Below are 20,630 nucleotides of genomic sequence, written 5' to 3' on the forward strand. Positions count from 1 at the left end.
TTTTCACTGGTGTGGAAAATCAGTGGCTGGAAAATAGTGCGGAACTCAAGAGATCTGGAAGATGCAGCCAGGTGGATGGCTGGCCAGGAATAAGGTCAGCAGCAGCAGTAGCCACCACCACCCGAGGTCTTGGTGGGAGGATGAGAGAAGGCAGGTGGGAGAAGGCCGCCGTTCCTTCTCCCAATGCAAAAAAAATAACTGGGGGATGTGCTGGGAAGACTGGCCTGGCTGTCTGAGGGGAGGGTGTGCAACATGGTGGTGGATTCATAGCGCCAGGCCTCTCGGAAGGGACTGGGGCTTCTCCGCAGATGCAGGGCCCAGGCTGAGGGTCTGATCCTATCCCCCTTCCCAGCTCCACTGCAGCGCCCAGGGAAGGAACTTTCCCTTGAGGAGGCCTCCGTGACTGCACCTCATGGCAGGGCTGCATCGCAGGCAGCTTGGTGGGCTCTGGACCTCTGCGGTGCAGAGCAGGAGACGCGCACGCAGCCCTGTGCGGAAGAGCCGGTTCTAGGGGAACGAGAGCCCCACCTCCGCATGTCTATCGCAGCCTGGCAGCCCCACGTGCCGCATGTCTACTCAGAGTGAGCCCCAGCAGAGCCCCCGAGGCGAATGTGGACAGGAAGGCAGCCTCCCTCCCTCCCCGCAGGAGTTCCGCTGGTCCCGCCCGGCGCAGGGGCGGGCTGCGGAGCCCCGCCCAGGGGAGGCAGCGGGGGCGCGTGGTGCCACGTGGTCGGAGAGCGGCGGCGGGGCGCAATGGAGCTCGGCGCGGCGCTGAAGCGGACCCTGGGCGGCCCGGGCGGGGAGGAGGAGCCGGAGCCGGAGGAGTGGGGCTCCGAGGGGGAGGAGGTGCGGCGGAGACTCGGCGGGGCGCTGGGCCGGGGCGGGTGCGGCGGGCTGGGCCCTCCCGCTGACCAGCCTTATTCTCCGCAGGAGCCGAGCGCGCCGGGCCATGGGCGCCGCGGCCGAGCAGGGGACTTCGCGGCGGGCTTTGTGTTCGAGCAGAAGGGCGGCGCGGCGCTGGGCGGAGGCGGCTGGGCGGAGGCGCTCGGCCAGGCCAGGGCCAAGGTAAGGCAGGCAGGCGGGCGGGCGGCGCCGGAGACTCCGCGGGGCTCCCGCAGCGGCGGCGCCCTGACCCCGCTCCTCCCCGCAGAGAACAGCCACCAGCCTGGACGAGAAGATCGCCGCCGTCCGCAGGGGCCGCAGGGCGCAGGTGAGTGCCGGGCCGGGCCGGGGCAGGATGGCGCGGCAGGCCCTCTGCCGGCAGCGCTGCTCAGGGCCTCGGGCTGCGCGCCTCTGCCGGCGCGGGCGGGGGAGCGCCGCGCTCACCGTCCTGCCTTCCCCAGGAGAAGCAGCCTGGAGGCGGTGCGGCGGGCGGGGGCGCCGGAGTGGCCGCTCCGGAGGGCGAGGACGAGGAGGGCTGCTCGGCGGACGAGGCCGTCTTCCTGCCAGCGGGTAACGGGCGGCTGCGGGCCCTGGTGGTGTCGCCGGGCGGGGGAGAGAAGGGGCGGTGGGGGAGCCTGCCTGAAGCTGGCCACAGGATCGGGTCCGCCACGCGGAGCAGGGAAGGGGCCAGATGCCGGGCGCCCAGAGGCAGGGCCATCCAGTGTCCGCAGGTGGAAGGCGAGACTCTCCGAGGAAGAAGCTGCAGCCTCTCACACGTGCAGATCACTGAGAGGGACCCAGACAGGCCTCCTCCCAGGACCTGTGGGGCAGAGATGCCGCCACTTGCTTGCCCTGGAAAGGGAGGCCTGGGAATTCTCCAAGGTGGTGGGCCTCCTGGCTTTTCCAGGAGGGTGAGGCACGGCTGTCTTCAGGCCCCGGGTAGTGCTGCTCCATCAAAGACCTGTTCACAGGCCTACCGCCAGCTTGGCCAGGCCTCCCAGGGCTGGTCTTGCAAGCCATGCTGGGCAGGCAGGCAGGCGGTCGTCCCTGTGCTCCAGAGGATCCTGTCTGCTTCCTTGGATCATGTAGGTTGAAAAGAATCCCAAACAGCAGGACACACGGAGGCCTGGGGGGCATCAGCAGATTGTGTTAGAGTCTGGATTACGGCAGACGCGAAACCATCACAGCTGAAGACCGTATAATCTTCACACACAGTATTTGGGGCTGGAAGTAAGAAACCTCACACAAGTCAGAGCAACTTAGCTGGATGGCACTCTACAGGTCCAACAGAGGCAGAAAAGAACCTTTTTGCTGCCATTGCTGGCACCAAGTATTCTCTGCTGTGTGCATGGGTTTCTCTCTGTGACTGTGTTCAGTCAGATTCATCACAAGTCCTTCTCCATTGTCGTTCAATGTATCTGACTGGTTGTTGTGTTGCCCACAGCTCCTCAGTAAACCTATGGTTGCTTGTGTTCTACGATGGGGAAGGGATCATGCAGGAGCAATCTGGTCTACAGCCATTTCCATCTGGCTCTAGCCATTTCCTCTTTACAGAGTCAAACCAGCAGATGAGTTGCCAGTCCTGGAAATGGGAAACTCCCCCAGAGCCCTCTGGAATCCCTCTGGATCCATCATTCTCTGGGGGCAGACCCTATCATTCAATTTCCTGCTCTTGCAAAAGCAAGGAGTTGTTAGCTGAAGCCCTGCCAGTAGATACTTTGTCCGAACCCTAAGAGTGATCTTAGAATCGTAGAGTTGTAAGTGACTTAGAAAATCAGTAACACCGACAACTCTTAACTATAGCAGGAAATTCTCCAGCAGGTGCTTGTCGAACATCTGCTTGAAGATTTCCAGTGAGGGAGACCACCACCTCCCTTGGCAGTCTGCCTCACTGCTGAACCGCCCTGACCATCAAGAATTTCTTCCTGGTATCCTATCTCCTCTCTTGCAGTTTGTACCCTGCTTGTTCTGCTGTCAAGAGGCTGTTGAGAACACACTTGTTCCTTTTTCCATAACAGCTGGCCTTTCTCCTTGTTTCGGAATGGTGCAGGGTGCCAGGCCTGAGGCGGCATTTTGAGTGGTGCCATGGCTGATTTCCAGCAGGGTCCAATGACCAACGCTGAACTTGTCCGTTTTGGTTTTTATAGATACGCTCAAGGTGAAGAAGCGGCGGAAACAGAAACATGGGGGAGAGGAGGTGAGCTGGGGGCCACTGTCTGCATCTCTTTCTGCTGCCTGCCTCAAAAAAGGTGTCAGGATGGGGGGGGGGGAGGAAGCCATGCCATTCACAATTGTTTCTTGCAAGAACCTTTTCTGTCAGTACAGTCTTTATGGGTACTGCGTGGGTAGCTTCTCCTGAAAGTTGGATCCTCTTTGCATAGCTTAAGTTGCAGCCCCGCAGAGCAGCTTCCTCCGTCGCCTGTGCTGCTCAGGCTGGCACTCATGCCTCAGCTGGCTCCCCAAAGCAGTGGGTCAGTTTTTTCCTTTCTGTTTTGTGGGTTTGCCTTCCAGGAAGCCGAGCAGCTCTTTGAAGAAGATGCTTCGCAATATGACGACAGCCTTTCTTTCCAAGACATGAACCTCTCCCGACCCTTGCTAAAAGTACCTGGTTGCTGCTTTTTCTTGGAAGGGGGTGGTCAGGGTGGCCTTGGTGACCTTTGCTGGGTGGGGATGTCCCTGCCTAGGTTGAGTCGTCCTGTCTGAGAATGTCTTTGTTTCCAGAAGTTGAAATATTATCTTTGTCTCGTTGAACCATAACCTTCCCCCAAGGCTCTGGGGTCTGTCTGTGATGTTTGGCTTGGGGGGCATTGGAGCAAATGATGGAGAGAGTGGATGGCTGTGGACCTGTCATTGGTTTCTGCTGGTGGTCTCTGGGCAGAGTCTGTCTAGGGCGGGCCTGCTGCAGGACAAGAGGCAGGCAGTGGGTGGAGGGTGTTTCAGCAACGCTCTAGTGGCAAGGAGCCCTGCAGCATCCCTTCTAGCAGCAAAGGGCTGCTTGCCACTTGAGGTCTGCTGAAAAATCCTCCATCCGTTGCCTGTGGGCCGCTGTCTGCCTCTTTTGACGTAGGCAGTGGCCAGAAACCGCAGCAGAGGCGCAAGGGATGCAAAACTTGTGGAGTTTACCAGCACTTGAAGTAGGGCAGGAATAAGTAACTGCTGCCCTAGGGGCAGGCTAGCACAGCCTATGGCATTCCTGCAGCGCAGCCAGGGAGCAGCAGGAGTGATCGCTGGGTGGCGAAGTGAGGCTGTCAGTCTGTGCGCATGGTGGGATGCCTGGCTTGTGGCAGAGCCTCTTGTGGCTCATGCTGGCTGTTTTCGCACTGCTGTGACTGACAGGCAATCACCGCCCTGGGCTTCAAGCAGCCGACTCCCATCCAGAAGGCCTGCATCCCTGTGGGACTGCTGGGGAAGGACATCTGTGCTTGTGCAGCTACAGGGACAGGTAAGCGCCAGGCCGAGGTGCGCAACACTTTGGGAAATTTGGAGCCCTGGAATAAGCCCTCAGTCTTCAGAAACATCAAAGTGCGTGCTGGTTTTTCTGCAAGGTTCTATGCTCTGCTCCTTTAACTGGTATTAGGGGGATGCTGGTGTCCTGCTGCACCCCTGTAACATCAGTCAAAAATTAAACTAGCGCAAGCAGGAAGAAAATGGAGCCCAAAGACCTGCATTGGGGCCCCAAGTCTCCCTGCCATTTCCCCTGCAACCATGGCAGGACCGGCAGGCATCAGAGACAGGTGACAACCTGAAGATGCTCCCCCGAGGGTCAGCTGTGATCTCCCCCACAGGAATGGGCTGGGAGGAGCCACAAATGGCCACACTGGGGAGACGGTATCACATGTCCAGTCACCTATATGGACCAGTCTTCTGGCTGGCATGTGCCACAAGGTGCCTTAAGCGCTGGTCCACCTGTGTGGTGTGACGTGGGCAATGCCAAAGGCCTTCACTGCCTTGGCTCGCCATTTGCTGCTTCCCTGGCACAGGCCTTGCTTGTGCTCTCCTCTCACCCTACCTGATGGTCTCGTTTGTCATGGCAGCTGGGAGTGGGCTGCCTACAGACCCTGAGGGGCCTCCCTCCTTGCCACCCTGTCTGGAGCAAGCAGCAGCCCCTAGAGGAGCAACTGGGATGGGGTCACACTGGGCACCGAGCTGAGACACACACAGAGTGGCACAGGGCATAGGCAGCACCTTGGGCTACAGAGGGTCTCCTGGTCAGAACAAGTACAAGTGGCTTGTGAAGAGCTGTGGGGCTACTGGGTTGTACACGTAACTGGGCCCTGCTGGGGGCCAGAGCATCGGGGCTCAGAGCGTTCCCTTCCTTTCCCCCGTGAAAGGAGGCACTGGGCCATTGTGAGGAATGATTGTTGGTCCTCTGCAGCAGTGGTGCAGTCCTGAAAAAGAAAAGGGCTCCAGGTGAGACTGGCCAGCAGTAGCAATGGTTGGAGCCTGACAGTGGCCCTCCCTATTGGAAGCAGACACCCCTTGAATTGATGCCTGGGGCCCTCTTGGAATCTTATCCTTGGCATTTGTCTCTCAGGGAAGACAGCGGCCTTCATTCTGCCTGTTTTGGAGCGCCTGATCTACAAGCCTCGCCAGGCCCCAGTGACCCGTGTGCTAGTCCTGGTGCCAACCCGAGAGCTGGGGATCCAGGTGCACTCGGTCACAAAGCAGCTGGCACAGTTCACCAGCGTCACGTCCTGCTTGGCAGTGGGTGAGTGTGCTGGGCTGGAGGGATTTCTTTCCCTGTGCTGCCTTGGCTCGGATCGGGACTGGCTGGCAGCTCCCTCTGTGGGCTTTTCTCTGGAACCTTTCCACAGCCTGGCAGGGAAGGCTGCAGTGTGTGCTGGGACTGGATGGGTCCCCAATGACGCTTGTGTCACTGCAGGGGGCCTGGACCTCAAGACTCAGGAGGCTGCTCTCCGCTCGGGGCCCGACATCCTCATTGCCACTCCGGGGCGCCTCATCGACCACCTGCACAACTGTCCCTCTTTCCACCTTGGGAGCATTGAGGTTCTTATCCTCGACGAGGCAGACAGGTGAGCCACCCTGGTTTTGAGGTGTGTCTGGCAGAGTTCCTTCAACCTTTCTGCCCCCGGGGTGGGTGAACACTCTTCCCAGACAGCCTGTTCAGGAATGCACATTGGGGCAAGAAAATCAAAACTTCACATATAGGCTAATGGGTTCTGAGCTGTCTGTGATGGATCAGGAGAGGGATCTTGGGGTGGTGGTGGACAGGTCGATGAAAGTGTCCACCCAGTGTGTGGTGGCAGTGAAGAAGGCCAATTCTATGCTTGGGATCGTTAGAAAAGGTATTGAGAACAAAACGGCTAATATTATAATCGATGGTAAGGCCACATCTGGAGTATTGTGTCCAGTTCTGGTCACTGCGTCTGAAAAAAGGATGTAGTAAAAGGTGCAGAAGAGAGCAACCAAATTATTATTGGGCTGGAGCACCTCCCTTAGGAGGAAAGGCTACAGCGTTTGGGGCTCTTCAGCCTAGAAAAGAGGCGTCTGAGGAGGGACATGATTGAGACATACAAAATTATGCAAGGGGTTCGTTTTCACAACACCAGGACCAGAGGACATCAGCTAAAATTGGGTGTTGGGAGACTTAGGACTGACTAAAGAAAATATATCTTTATTCGGCATGTAGTTTGTGAAACTCCTTGCCACAGGATGTGGTGATGGCATCTGGCCTTTAAAAGAGGATTAGACAAAAGTCCATCATGGGTCACAAGCCACGATGTGTATGTGCAACCTCCTGATTTTAGATGTGGGTTACCTCAGAATGCCAGATGCAAGGGATGGTGGGTCTCTTGTGTGCTCCCATTGGCGTTTAGTGGGCCCCTGTGAGATACAGGAAGCTGGACTAGATGGACCTTTGGCCTGATCCAGTGGGGCTTATGAGTTTCTCATCCAACTTTGCAGGATGCTGGATGAGTACTTTGAGGAGCAGATGAAAGAGATAATTCGGCTGTGTGCGCGCCACCGCCAAACCATGCTCTTTTCTGCCACGATGACGGACGAGGTATCGAGGAAATTGGGGCAGGCCTGGTGCCCACTGGGGGAGACTGGGCTAGGGGCTGGGGTGTGCTGGGTGGGGGTGGAAGTGAGGAGGAGTGTAAGAGGAGACAGTTGTAGGAGTAACAAGAAGGGGGGCAGAACTGCTTGGAGTGTTGGCTTCCTGTCTACCCCTCTGGCAGTGAGGGGGCTTGTTGGGGGAGGGACTATTCTTATGTGTCTTTTTCCTGTCTGGCAGGTGGCAGACTTGGCCTCGGTCTCCCTGAAGTCTCCTGTCCGAGTCTTTGTAAACAGCAATACAGATGTGGCCCCGTTTCTGCGCCAGGAGTTTGTACGCATCCGGCCCACTCGTGAAGGGGACAGGGAAGCCATTGTGGCAGGTGGGAGCAGGAAGATGCCCTCCTCCACCACTGACTGAAGGCTGGATGCGCCTGACCACTGAGAGGTGTCTCTTTGATTTTCCAGCCCTCCTGAGCCGGACGTTTTCAGATCACGTGATGCTCTTCACCCAGACCAAAAAACAGGCACATCGCCTGCACATCCTCCTAGGACTGATGGGCCTGAGTGTTGGCGAGCTGCATGGGAACCTCTCCCAGGCCCAGCGCCTGGAGGCTCTCCGGTAGGCAGGGAGGTCAGTGGGAAGGAGGGAGGAGAGTGGCAAGTCACTCCTGGGTGACTTGTCTGATGCACACCCTGTCCTCTGCAGGCGCTTCAAGGATGAGCAGATTGATGTGCTGGTGGCCACAGATGTTGCAGCACGAGGACTGGACATTGAAGGCGTCAAAACAGTTGGGTGCTCTGCCCTGGGAGCTCCTTCAAGGGATGCTGCCTGTAGCCCCTCCCTCTGAAATTGTCTGTCTCCTCTCAGGTCATCAACTTCACGATGCCCAACACGGCCAAGCACTACGTCCACAGAGTGGGGCGCACAGCACGGGCTGGCCGTGCAGGCCGCTCGGTGTCCTTGGTGGGGGAGGACGAGCGCAAGATGCTGAAGGAGATTGTGAAAGCAGCCAAAGCGCCAGTCAAGGCCAGAGTCCTCCCCCAAGGTAATTGCAGTGGGGGCGGTGCGGGGAGGGAATTTCCTGGCTGGTCTGCTGTGAACAGTTCCTCAGTGAACTGTTGTGTTTGCGGGGAGAGACTGCCCTTTGCCTGCTCCCCCAGATGTGATCCTGCGTTTCCGAGAGAAGATTGAGAAACTGGAGCCTGACATCTATGCTGTGCTGCGCCTGGAGCGGGAGGAGCGGGAGTTGCAGCACTCAGAGGCACAGGTAGCGGGTGGCAGGGACACTTGGAGGGGGCCTGGTGGGTGTGGGTGTCTGAAAGCAAGTGGGATGTCTCAGACCTTGCGATTCTGCATCGGGACGGAGCTCCTGCAGAGCTGCTTGCCTGGACTTTCCAGCTGGTTTTCCTCTGGGCAAAATTGCCGGGTGACCGCCCTCATATTTCCCTCAAAGCAGTTGCCTGCCAGGTGCTGGCTGTGTGACTTTTTGGGTGTTGTATCCCAGCACCTATTGTGCTTGAGCCTGTTCCCTGCTGCTCATGGCGAGGGGGGATAGCTGGGTACATTCAGCCTATGTATGTTCTTTGCCCCTTGCTGATCTGAGTCGGTGGAAGGAGCAGCTTGCTCAGAGCCCACTCATATGCGTGTCTTCTTACAAGCAAGTTCCATTATAGTCAATGGGGCTTACTCCTAGGTAAGTGTGGATAGGATTGCAGTTGCTCTGCAGTTGCCCCTGGCAAAGCTGTGCAACTTGACTTTGCACCTGCTCCACCCCTGAGCCGCTGCCTCTAAAGGTCTTCCCTTTCTGAGTCTTCTTGGCCTGCACTTCCTGCTAGATCAACACAGCTAAGCGGAAGCTGGGGACGGGAGAACCAGAGGCAGCAAAGGGTGCCCCGCGGAGCTGGTTCCAGAGCCAGGAGGAAAGGAAGAAGGAGAAGCGTAAGGACAGGGACCTGGAGCGAGGGAGGAGGGGCTGGCTGGCTGGCTGTTCATGGGCTGCTGGCCTGATCCATCCCTGCCTGCCTCTTCTGGTCTCCCCACAGTTGCCCAGGCCCTGCAGGAGTTTGACCTGGCGCTTCGGGGCAAGAGGAAGAGGAAAGCCTTTATGAAGGAGTCACAGAAAAAGACTCAGCTTACAGTGAGCAACTGCGCAGAGTGACAGGATGGCATGCCCCCCAGGAGAGGGAGGTGGTGGGTGGACTCCCTGACCCAGTGGAATGTGGCTGTCAGTGGGATTCCAGTCGCCATTGTGCATTTCTGTTGTCTCAACAGCCTGAGGAGCGGTCCCAGTCCGAGATCTTGAAGGCCCAGATGTATGCGGAACGTGTGGCAAAGAGGAACCGCCGCGCGAAGCGAGCACGGGCCATGCCGGAAGATGCTCCGGCAGCAGTGGGAGGTAGGGGCTGCTTCCTATTTCCTGTGGGGGAGAGGCTTGATCCTGCTAAACTTTGGGAGCACAGCAGCCCCTGGGTAGCGGGGGGGGGGGGTGGCCTCCAGCTCAGGCTTTCACTATTTCCTCTTTATTATTCAAGGTGCTAAACGGCGCTGCAAGAAGACCTTGTCGGTGTTTGACGAGGAGCTGACCAACACCAGCAGGAAGGCCCTGAAACGCTACCGCTCTGGGTGAGGCGTGGGAGGTGCCTGCTGCTCACTGTGGCTGTCTGGGGGGGGGAATCCTGTCCATCAAGGGAGATGGCAGCTGGCTGCTCTGCCTTCCTGGGAGGGGTTTGGCTGAGTGAGGGCCCACCCTGTTGGTTCTCTACCCACTGTGACCTTGATGGCTCTGTTCTGTAGACCTTCTTTCGAGGACCACAAGCGCCTGGGGCTCGCCAGCCGGAGGAAAGGAGGGAGTGGCCGTGTCCAGTCCAGGTGTGTTTCTCCCTTCCCCTGTCTTGCTCCTGACTTGCCTTTCAGCAGGTCCTCCCTCTTGCCCCCCTTCCTGCCCAGACTAAGGTGCTGTTGTTCTTTTGTAGGTATAAGAGAAAGTGAGAAATGCCCCTGCTCCAAGGACTGCCCTCCAATGACCTGCACTGCTTTGCTTAGCCTGATGGCAAATCAGGTGGGCTTCGTCTGGCTCCTCTCTTGGGTGCCCATGGATTCAGTTGTTGGTCATGTTTCTGTCATCGCTTAGAAAAGACCCTTGGTCTGTGCAACTGGATGGGACATCAAACACTGCTGTCCTCCTGTGAGAACATGCTGCTTGCAGGCCCCTCCCTCTGCTGTGGAAGGAAGGGAGCTTAGAAGGGCAGGCTTCATCTGGCAGGAGCACTGGCGTTGGTGATGGCTGGCACAGGACCCCCCCACTAGTTTCATTCAGGAGCCACCTACCCAATGCTGGTGGGGAAGGGGGAGTCCCTCTCATTGTGCAGAGGTGGCCCATGCGCCTCAGTGATGTTTGCCGTGCTTCCGTAGCTAGAAACCCAACCTTGGATGCCCTTGTGATCCCTGCTCTAGGGCCTCAGCCACACCTTGAGGTGTGGGGGGCAGCTCCGTGGCTGGTAGTTGAGCATTCAGATGCCAGTGACAAAAAGGTGGTTTCTCAGAGACAAACTGGATGGGGACCAGGTGCCATTCACCTACTCTTCCTTTCTTCTAGAACTTGAATGTGAACACGTGGCTCTCTTAATAAAAGTACTTGGGGTATTATAAAAATGGCTTTTCCAGATTTCCAAATAACAGAGACTTCCACTTCTTGGTCATGGAGGGCATGGGGAGGAGACAGGAGAGTCTGTGTCAAGGTCAGGAACCTGTTAACCGTGGCTTGTCCCTTGAAATTTTTAGAGGATGCCAACAAAGGAGTCCCCTGCCTGCCTGGTTTATTTGAGCCTTGGACAGAGGCCTTGCTAAAAGGCCCCTAGGGAAAGGAAGCCAAGGAAAGGGTGGTTAAAAGGGAAGCAGAAGGTCAGAGTCCCTGAAAGACCTGGATTGAAGCTGGTGCAATTTGATATTCTGAAATTCAGGAAAGAGATGACCTAAGAAGGTGGTGCAGCTCTGGGTTGAAGTAGAAAATGCACTGAAAACGATTGGCTGTGATGCATTAAGGAAGGAGGCCAACAGGACTAGGAATGAAAGGGAGTTGGAAGACCATGGCAGACTGGTAGGCACGGTGTGCAGAAAGGGGCAACTTGCAGTGCTTAGGGAGGAGGGGATTGGTATGTTTCCAGGGGGCTGGGAATCGGTGCTGCCCAAAATCTCCAGCTGCTGCCCCAGCAGAGCTTTTCAAGGACTGCTGCCCTCCTCAGCCTAGGTGAGCCTGTCCTGGTATTCTAGAGCCCCCACAGACCACCTGGGGGTCTTGCCTCAGACACTAAGTTGATTACGGGGCTGGGGCACCTTCCTTATGAGGAAAGGCTACGGCGTTTGGGCCTCTTCAGCCTAGAAAAGAGACGCTTGAGGGGGGACATGATTGAGACATACAAAATTATGCAGGGGATGGACAGAGTGGATAGGGAGATGCTCTTTACACTCTCACATAATACCAGAACCAGGGGACATCCACTAAAATTGAGTGTTGGGCGGGTTAGGACAGACAAAAGAAAATATTTCTTTACTCAGCGCGTGGTCGGTCTGTGGAACTCCTTGCCACAGGATGTGGTGCTGGCGTCTAGCCTAGACGCCTTTAAAAGGGGATTGGACAAGTTTCTGGAGGAAAAATCCATTACGGGCTACAAGCCATGATGTGTATGCACAACCTCCTGATTTTAGAAATGGGTTATGTCAGAATGTCAGATGCAAGGGAGGGCACCAGGATGAGGTCTCTTGTTATCTGGTGTGCTCCCTGGGGCATTTGGTGGGCCGCTGTGAGATACAGGAAGCTGGACTAGATGGGCCTATGGCCTGATCCAGTTCTTACTAGTGCTAGGCAGATCTGAATCCATCTTGGCCTTCACCCAGCAGTCTTCTCTCTCCCCCAGCTGGAAAATGCAGAGGATGTTTTTACAAGTTCTTCAGTGATACAAGGGGCAGGAAGCAGTCCAGCAATGTGCGGAGAGTAGATGGAGATGTCCTTGCTGCTGCACTGAAAGGGAGATCATAAAGAGTTCTCAAGGGCTGTGCTCAAGCTACTTCAAGGGTCTCTAAACAACTTGTACTATTTTGGGGTTCAGTATTATACTATTTATACTATTTTGGGCTTTGGCAGGTGGAGATCAGGGGTCTCAATGCGTGGATGAGACGGTGGTGTAGGGAGGAGGGGTTTAGATTTGTTAGGCACTGGGGAATGTTTTGGGACAAGCGGGGCCTGTACAAGAGGGACGGGCTCCACTTGAACCAGAATGGAACCAGACTGCTGCCGCATAACATTAAAAAGGTGGCAGTGTTGCAGTGACCCTTGGGGGAGCAACCAAGCCCCCAGGCTAGGTTGCTGAATAAGTGCAGGAAAGAATCAAGGAGCCAAGGAAGAGACGAGAGACAGACTTTTAGATTCAAAGCAGAGAGAGAGAAAAGCTGATTCTACTAGCCTCCTCCTGCGTTTTTATTGTACTTGCAACATTGACAGCTACATTCAGTTCTCAGATAAAGCCACATTAGAATCTCATACAGGGGTGAGAACAATGGGTGCTTCTTCACAGAGTGCTGTATCAGCTATTGTCACACTTCAGCCTGGAAACTAGCATTCCTTGTCGGTTTGCCAATAACAAGGGGGGTTTGCCCGCAATTGCCATACCAAGGCTTTCTGTGTGCTTCTGCTTAAGCACTTGAAAATACCACATTGTCCCCCTTTTTATTTTTATTTTTAATTTTGAGATAGCATTTCATGAAATCGGTGTAGGCTTTGTTAGCCAAACAAGAAGACTTTAGGTTGGCATTGTGGGGTCATAACACACAAATTTTGACACCATGCAAAAAGGACATTGGATAAGACAAAAAGACCTTCATGAATACATGCTAAAATTACAGTTGGGAGAAAAGGCAACGCCTTTTTCTCTAAAAATAATTTGCTGTGAACAAAATTATTATAAATCAATTAAAACAACAGGTGGTGGTTACAACACATTTGCATAATTAAAAGAAACGTTTTTATCATGGAACACATTCTAATGGGCATACAAGGTTTGTTAAATATTTTTGCACATGTTAAATTGCTGCCACTGACCACATAAAGAGTGTGCAGTGAAAGACATTGGGATTTCACCATGAATTACATTTACATTATAAGATCATGAGCTATGCAAACATTGGGAAAATTTAAAAACTTGGTTACATACTATGCACTCCCTTAAGGGGGGTGCTAAATGACTATCTTTTAACACAATTATAAAAAGCAAAAACAAACATAAGAACAACAACATTGAACTTTTTATTAGGGGTTCTTGGTTCACTGGATGTCTTCAGGAAACTTTAGTGCCACGCATCTTCACGCACTGTGCTGACACTTAAAACATTTCTGTGAAAATAAACAGAATAGCAGAATCTTGCTGCTAAGTTATTAATGAAGCTTGCCCTTTTACTCTGGGTCTGGCAATTATCTGTAAAAGCACATGGGGGGTAAAAGCACATTATATTTAAGCATTGAGAGAGTGTTAGAGTTAGAAGTGAGAGTGAGTGAAGTTACATCAACATCTTAAGGGATTTATGTCTAAGCATTGAGTATGTGTGTGAGATTCAGAAGTGAGAAGAAGAAAAAAGCTTGTATGTGTGTTATTACAATGTGGGGTTCTCTCTTTGAAACACATACATTTTTTACTGGAAACAATTCTGTTTCATCTTACACATATAATTCACATACTCTCTGCAGTCAGCAAATGGTATTGCACTTTTAATCACAATGACTTCATTTTTCATAACCATTGTATGACTTACTCTGGTCTTTGAAATGCAACATAACTGTTGCTAAACTGCTATCTTTTGCACTCTCTGTGAGAATCTGAACTTTGAACTGGAAATAACCTTGTGTAAACCTTTCTGATATAATTAAACCACTACAACTAATTTAAAATATTACTATCTGCTAGTCACTTATATATGAAAACAAAAAGGCCTTAAGGGCTTGATTAAAACTATAGGATTCTGATGGAACAGGATAGAATCAGTCAAAGCTATGGGAACAGGGAGACTTTTTAAAAGCCTGAATAGCTTTGTTATTACCGTTACATAAACATCTTAATAAAAAGAGGTGTAGCTCTGACTAATGACAGAATAAGGTTTAGTTTGACTTTAAAGCTGTAATAACTGCTGCTGGTGGACAAAATGGCTGATGGTTGCCGTTCTGAAAGGTGTGTGGAATGAGAGACACTGAAAAGTTAGGGAACTACTACAAACTAAACTGAAAGGGAGGGGTGAGTTTAGCTTGTTAGTAGCAGTTTGAGGATCAGAACTGGAGCCAAGGTGTTTAAAGCTCTCTTGTACAATTTGCTCTTGTTATAAAGTGTGGTTTTTTTTTTTCTGACCTTCCCTTTGGTATGTAACTACCCCCCTGGTTGGAAACCCATCAGTGAACACTGTGATTGTTTTAGGGATGGGAGTTGGGCGTCTGACTGCTGTAAGGCTGCTGCAAGGAGACTAGCTTTGTGACTGTGGGTGCCTATATTCTGGCAAGTTCTGATCATGTCTGCCAGAGTTAAGTTCCGGACTGCTGATAAGGGTTGAAGTGCCTTTCTGCAGTCCTCATTGGCATTGTCTATAGCAAGTTTCATTAACAGCTCTTCTGCTGCTTCATTATTGTCTACTTGCTTGCCAATGGCTTCCTGGAGGCAGTTCACAAAATCCACGTAGGATTCTGCCGCCCCCTGCCTAATTGTTGCAAAAGACTTTCCAGGCAGCCCTGTTACAGGGACTTTATGTAAAGCCCGTAGTGCACAATTGGCTGTTTCACTTAAATACTGGTCCCCTAGTTGTACCTGCATGTCTGTAGTGCTGAATTGGCCTTCTCCCGCTAGCTGTTCCCAAATTACGTTGTTTTGTGGATTTTGTGCGCGCAGGCGTGCAGCGTGGATTTCACAAGTTTGGCGAAACTCATTAAGCCACACTGCATTTTGTGCAGGAGTTAAAACCATGCGCATGAGAGATTTCCAATCATAAGGAACTAGACGGTATGCATTGGCAATTCCTTCTAGCAACCCTCTGGAATAGGTGCTTGTGATGCCAAAATCCTTGAGTGCAACCCTTACCTCTTTCAGTGCTGAATAAGGAAGAGTTTGCCACACTCTAGTAACCTGTCCTTGTGCATCGTGACCCTGCACCACAGGACAGAGCAAGGATAGCTCGAGGGATTCTTCTGCTGTTAAATTCTCTGACTTCATGGCCTGGCGAGCCATGGCTTCCATGAAGGAGGGTTGTCTAATGTTTGGTGGTTCTTTTTGCTCTAACAGAGCTGGTGCAGAAGGGGGAGGAGGAAAAATACAAGGGCTTTTAGAAGGAGCATTGTTACTCTCCTGCCCTGGTGGCTCTGGCTTTGGAGTGCAGCTTTTGACAGCATTTAAACAAAGATGCCATAAATGAAGAACTTGAATAGAAGCCCGGGGTTCTTTATGTAAAGTTTCTCCTATACGTTCCCAATCGTGTACCCTAAAAGTGCCTGCCTCCGGATACCATGGGCATTGTTCTCCAATTATGCGCACTAAGTCTGTGACCTCCTGCGAGGAAACAGAATGCTGTGCTTTTCGGAGGAGGAACCGTAAGTCATTGCGATGATGCTCTTGCTCAGCCGAAAGGCTGGAACCCATACTCACCTGGGATCCCGAAGGATGATTGACGCGTCTGTAACCTGTGCAAGGCGAGGTGAGCGGGCTGTAGTCTGCGTGGCCCCTGTTTCAGGGTCAGATGAAGCAATGACTGGGAAGCAACCCGAAACAGGCTACTTGATATAGAAAAGAGCAAAGAAGCTTGTTTCCTATACTTAGCTGGCCCCACGTCTGGGCGCCTGGTATAGCTACAATAGCGTTGAGAAGCAACTTGACTTCAGAGACAGGATGCTTATAAGAACAGATGCAGTGAAAAGTCAGAGAGGCAGAATAAACCCGAATGTAGCAACGCAAGGCTGCCTGGGAGACACACAAGACTGTATCTTGTTGCCTGAGGGAGAGTGCTAAAGCAGAAGCACTCTGAGGGTTTGAAAACTGGAGCAACAGAAAGTCAAAGCAATGAATGGGAGGTAGCCAGAGGACAAGCAGCCTGTCTACTGTACCTGATTGTTGCAGAGGGTCCCTGTTCTAGGATTAGAGGTTCCTGTTCTGAGACTAGAAGTCCCTGTTCTAGGATTAGATGTCCCTGCTCGGGCGCCAGATGTTGCAGTGACCCTTGGGGGAGCAACCAAGCCCCCAGGCTAGGTTGCTGAATAAGTGCAGGAAAGAATCAAGGAGCCAAGGAAGAGACGAGAGACAGACTTTTAGATTCAAAGCAGAGAGAGAGAAAAGCTGATTCTACTAGCCTCCTCCTGCGTTTTTATTGTACTTGCAACATTGACAGCTACATTCAGTTCTCAGATAAAGCCACATTAGAATCTCATACAGGGGTGAGAACAATGGGTGCTTCTTCACAGAGTGCTGTATCAGCTATTGTCACACTTCAGCCTGGAAACTAGCATTCCTTGTCGGTTTGCCAATAACAAGGGGGGTTTGCCCGCAATTGCCATACCAAGGCTTTCTGTGTGCTTCTGCTTAAGCACTTGAAAATACCACATGGCAGAGCAGCTTTTAAACTGATCCCTGGGGGAAGGCCGACAGGAGCCGAGGGGCATCCAGTTCGGGACTCCTCATCCCTATGGGATGAGGATGGGGAGGTCAGAGAACAACAAGACAAAGGCAGATTAGGAGAAGCAATTGGGAAAGGTAGTGTGAGGGGATGCGATAGACGGTTTGGCACAATGAGAGGATACGGGGACAAAGGAGCGAATAAGCAGCCCATCCTGGGGCATTCCGTGTACAAATGCTTTTATGCGAATGCCCGAAGTCTCCGAGCAAAGATGGTAGAACTGGAATGTCTGGTGACAAGGGAAAACATTGACACAGTGGGCATAACGGAAACCTGGTGCAATGCGGAGAATCGGTGGGATACCGCAATCCTGGGCTATAAACTCTACAGGAGGGACAGGCAGGGGCGTGTTGGAGGTGGGGTGGCCATTTATGTTAAGGAAGGGATAGAATCCAGCAAAGTAGAGATTGAAGGTGGGTCCGACTCCACCCTAGAATCTCTGTGGGTTAAATTACCAGGCTTGTGCAGCGATGTAATACTGGGGGTGTGCTATCATCCTCCAGACCAGAAATCAGATGGGGACCTTGAAATGAGGAAACAGATCAAGGAGGGACAGGGTTGTAATCATGGGGGACTTCAATTATCCTCATATAGACTGGGTCAATTTGTGTTCTGGTCACGATAAGGAGACCGGATTTCTTGACGTGCTAAATGACTGTGCCTTAGAGCAGCTAGTCACGGAGCCCACCAGAGGACAGGTGACTGGATTTAATATTGTGCGGTATGCAAGACCTGGTTAGAGATGTAAATGCTAGTCAGCCATTGGGGAACAGTGATCATGCTGTGATCTGTTTTGACATGCACATTGGGGGAAGAATACCAGGCAAATCTCTAACAAAAACCCTTGACTTCCGACGGGCAGACTTCCCCCAAATGAGGAGGCTGGGTAGAAGGAGGTTGAAAGGGAGGGTAAAAAGAGTCCAATCTCTCCAGAGTGCATGGAGGCTGCTTAAAACAACAGTAATAGAGGCCCAGCAGAGGTGTATACCGCAAAGAAAGAAGGGTTCCACTAAATCCAGGAGGGTGCCCGCATGGCTAACAAGCCAAGTTAGAGAGGCTGTGAAGGGCAAGGAAGCTTCCTTCCATAAATGGAAGTCTTGCCCTAATGAGGAGAATAAAAAGGAACATAAACTGTGGCAAAAGAAATGTAAGGAGGTTATATGGGAGACCAAGCGAGACTATGTGGAATGCATGGCCAGCAACATCAAGGGGAATAATAAAAGCTTCAAATATGTTAGAAGCAGGAAACTCGCCAGAGAAGCGGTTGGCCCTCTGGATGGTGAGGGAGGGAAAGGGGAGATAAAAGGAGACTTAGAAATGCCAGAGAAATTAAATGAGTTCTTTGCATCTGTCTTCACGGCAGAAGACCTCGGGCAGATACCGCTGCCCGAACGGCCCCTCCTGACCGAGGAGTTAAGTCAGATAGAGGTTAAAAGAGAAGATGTTTCAGACCTCATTGATAAATTAAAGATCAATAAGTCACCGGGCCCCGATGGCATCCACCCAAGAGTTATTAAGGAATTGAAGAATGAAGTTGCAGATCTCTTGACTAAGGTATGCAACTTGTCCCTCAAAACAGCCACGGTGCCAGAAGATTGGAGGATAGCAAATGTCACGCCTATCTTTAAAAAGGGAAAGGGGGGACCCGGGAAACTATAGGCCGGTCAGCCTAACATCTATACCGGGTAAGATGGTGGAATGCCTCATCAAAGATAGGATCTCAAAACACATAGACGAACAGGCCTTGCTGAGGGAGAATCAGCATGGCTTCTGTAAGGGTAAGTCTTGCCTCACAAACCTTATAGAATTCTTTGAAAAGGTCAACAGGCATGTGGATGTGGGAGAACCCGTGGACATTAGATATCTGGACTTTCAGAAGGCGTTCGACACGGTCCCTCACCAAAGGCTACTGAAAAAACTCCACAGTCAGGGAATTAGAGGACAGGTCCTCTCGTGGATTGAGAACTGGTTGGAGGCCAGGAAGCAGAGAGTGGGTGTCAATGGGCAATTTTCACAATGGAGAGAGGTGAAAAGCGGTGTGCCCCAAGGATCTGTTCTGGGACTGGTGCTTTTCAACCTCTTCATAAATGACCTGGAGACAGGGGTGAGCAGTGAGGTGGCAAAGTTTGCAGACGACACCAAGCTTTTCTGAGTGGTGAAGACCAGAAGTGATTGTGAGGAGCTCCAGAAGGATCTCTCCAGACTGGCAGAATGGGCAGCAAAATGGCAGATGCGCTTCAATGTCAGTAAGTGTAAGGTCATGCGCATTGGGGCAAAAAATCAAAACTTTAGATATAGGCTGATGGGTTCTGAGCTGTCTGTGACAGATCAGGAGAAAGATCTTGGGGTGGTGGTGGACAGGTCAATTAAAGTGTTGACCCAATGTGCAGCGGCAGTGAAGAAGGCCAATTCTATGCTTGGGATCATTAGGAAGGGTATTGAGAACAAAACGGCTAATATGATGCTGTTGTACAAATCTATGGTAAGGCCACACCTGGAGTATTGTGTCCAGTTCTGGTCACCGCATCTCAAAAAAGACATAGTGGAAATGGAAAAGGTGCAAAAGAGAGCGACTAAGATGATTACGGGGCTGGGGCACCTTCCTTATGAGGAAAGGCTACGGTGTTTGGGCCTCTTCAGCCTAGAAAAGAGACGCCTGAGGGGGGACATGATTGAGACATACAAAATTATGCAGGGGATGGACAGAGTGGATAGGGAGATGCTCTTTACACTCTCACATAACACCAGAACCGGGGGACATCCACTAAAATTGAGTGTTGGGAGAGTTAGAACAGACAAAAGAAAATATTTCTTTACTCAGCGTCTGTTTGGTCTGTGGAACTCCTTGCCACAGGAGGTGGTGATGGTGACTGGCCTAGATGCCTTTAAAAGGGGATTGGACAAGTTTCTGGAGGAAAAATCCATTATGGGGTACAAGCCATGATGTGTATGCGCAACTTCCTGATTTTAGAAATGGGCTATGTCAGAATGCCAGATGCAAGGGAGGGCACCAGGATGAGGTCTCTTGTTATCTGGTGTGCTCCCTGGGGCATTTGGTGGGCCGCTGTGAGATACAGGAAGCTGGACTAGATGGGCCTATGGCCTGATCCAGTGGGGCTGTTCTTATGTTCTTAGTACACTACACGTGCTGAAATGACTGAGGATGAAATGGGAGGGGGGAACTGTGGGTATGTTTTCTGGCAAGGAGTTACATATAGTGGAAGTGACAACAGAAAAAACTGTTGTACATTCTCACCTCCAGGATGACAGGTGCGTGAGAGCTCCCCAGGTGACCTTGGGAGGGAGGTGTAAAGCAGTCCCCATTGGTTGTGGAGTTGCTGAGTGGTCTTCATGGGCAGCTTCCCTGTAACTGTGCCTGATGGGTCCATAGGAGATGCAACTGGCAGACCAGCAGAAGCTACGTCTCTGAGCGCCTAGGGAAAGTACCAGGCTATGGATGTGACCCTGGAAGGGGAGCCCTCTCTCAGCCTGGACAACAGTTTTCCCACCTGCCAGCACCTCTGAATCTGATTAGCCAGCCCAAGCCTTTCTTTGGTAATAACAAGGAGTGCAGCTGCTTTCATTCACTAAAATGTTCCTGTAAAAAAAGCACTCACTGCATCACTCCAGCCACAAGCCCCCAAAACTGGCCAGCAGAGGCCCCTGCTTGATTTGCAGTGTCTCCCACCTGGATGTGCGTCCTGCTGACAGCCTCTACCTAGCCAGGCTTTGCCTTCTTCCTCTCCTAGAACCTTGTAGAAGGATCCTTCAAGTAGCCATTTCTCTGCTTGTTAGTGCATGAGGGAAGTTTGAGGAGTCTTAACTTCTTTGCTGAAAGCCTTAGTTTCCCCCCCCCCTTTTGATTCAAGGACACTGGCTTTCAGGGGCTGCTCTCAAGTGCAGGGATTTTGTTGCCCTTGGCTTTTTCATCTCATGTTCAACAGCCAGACCTCAGGTATGGGATTTTTCTCCCCCAGGAGAACAACCATTATAGCCCCCCAAACCTCCAGCACAGGATGCCCCCCTGTTTTCATGAAAA

The 20,630-nt window shown here is 52.2% G+C and overlaps 1 protein-coding gene across 1 annotated transcript; it reads left to right on the forward strand.

Annotated features, from left to right (window-relative positions):
• Positions 1 to 709: 709 nt before the first annotated feature.
• On the forward strand, positions 710 to 10,552 carry DDX27 (DEAD-box helicase 27). Its single transcript, XM_066625424.1, has 21 exons — positions 710 to 846; positions 931 to 1,065; positions 1,151 to 1,210; positions 1,344 to 1,452; positions 3,030 to 3,079; positions 3,394 to 3,483; positions 4,219 to 4,324; positions 5,417 to 5,590; positions 5,765 to 5,915; positions 6,808 to 6,907; positions 7,139 to 7,280; positions 7,366 to 7,519; positions 7,607 to 7,688; positions 7,769 to 7,946; positions 8,062 to 8,168; positions 8,737 to 8,839; positions 8,944 to 9,038; positions 9,173 to 9,296; positions 9,433 to 9,523; positions 9,695 to 9,769; positions 9,874 to 10,552. Exons 1-21 carry the CDS (start codon positions 754 to 756, stop codon positions 9,887 to 9,889), a joined length of 2,235 nt encoding a protein of 744 aa, XP_066481521.1. The 5' UTR covers positions 710 to 753; the 3' UTR covers positions 9,890 to 10,552.
• The last annotated feature ends 10,078 nt before the right edge of the window (positions 10,553 to 20,630 follow it).

The sequence above is a fragment of the Tiliqua scincoides genome, chromosome 4 (assembly GCF_035046505.1).
Source record: "Tiliqua scincoides isolate rTilSci1 chromosome 4, rTilSci1.hap2, whole genome shotgun sequence".
NCBI classification, from domain to species: domain Eukaryota; kingdom Metazoa; phylum Chordata; class Lepidosauria; order Squamata; family Scincidae; genus Tiliqua; species Tiliqua scincoides.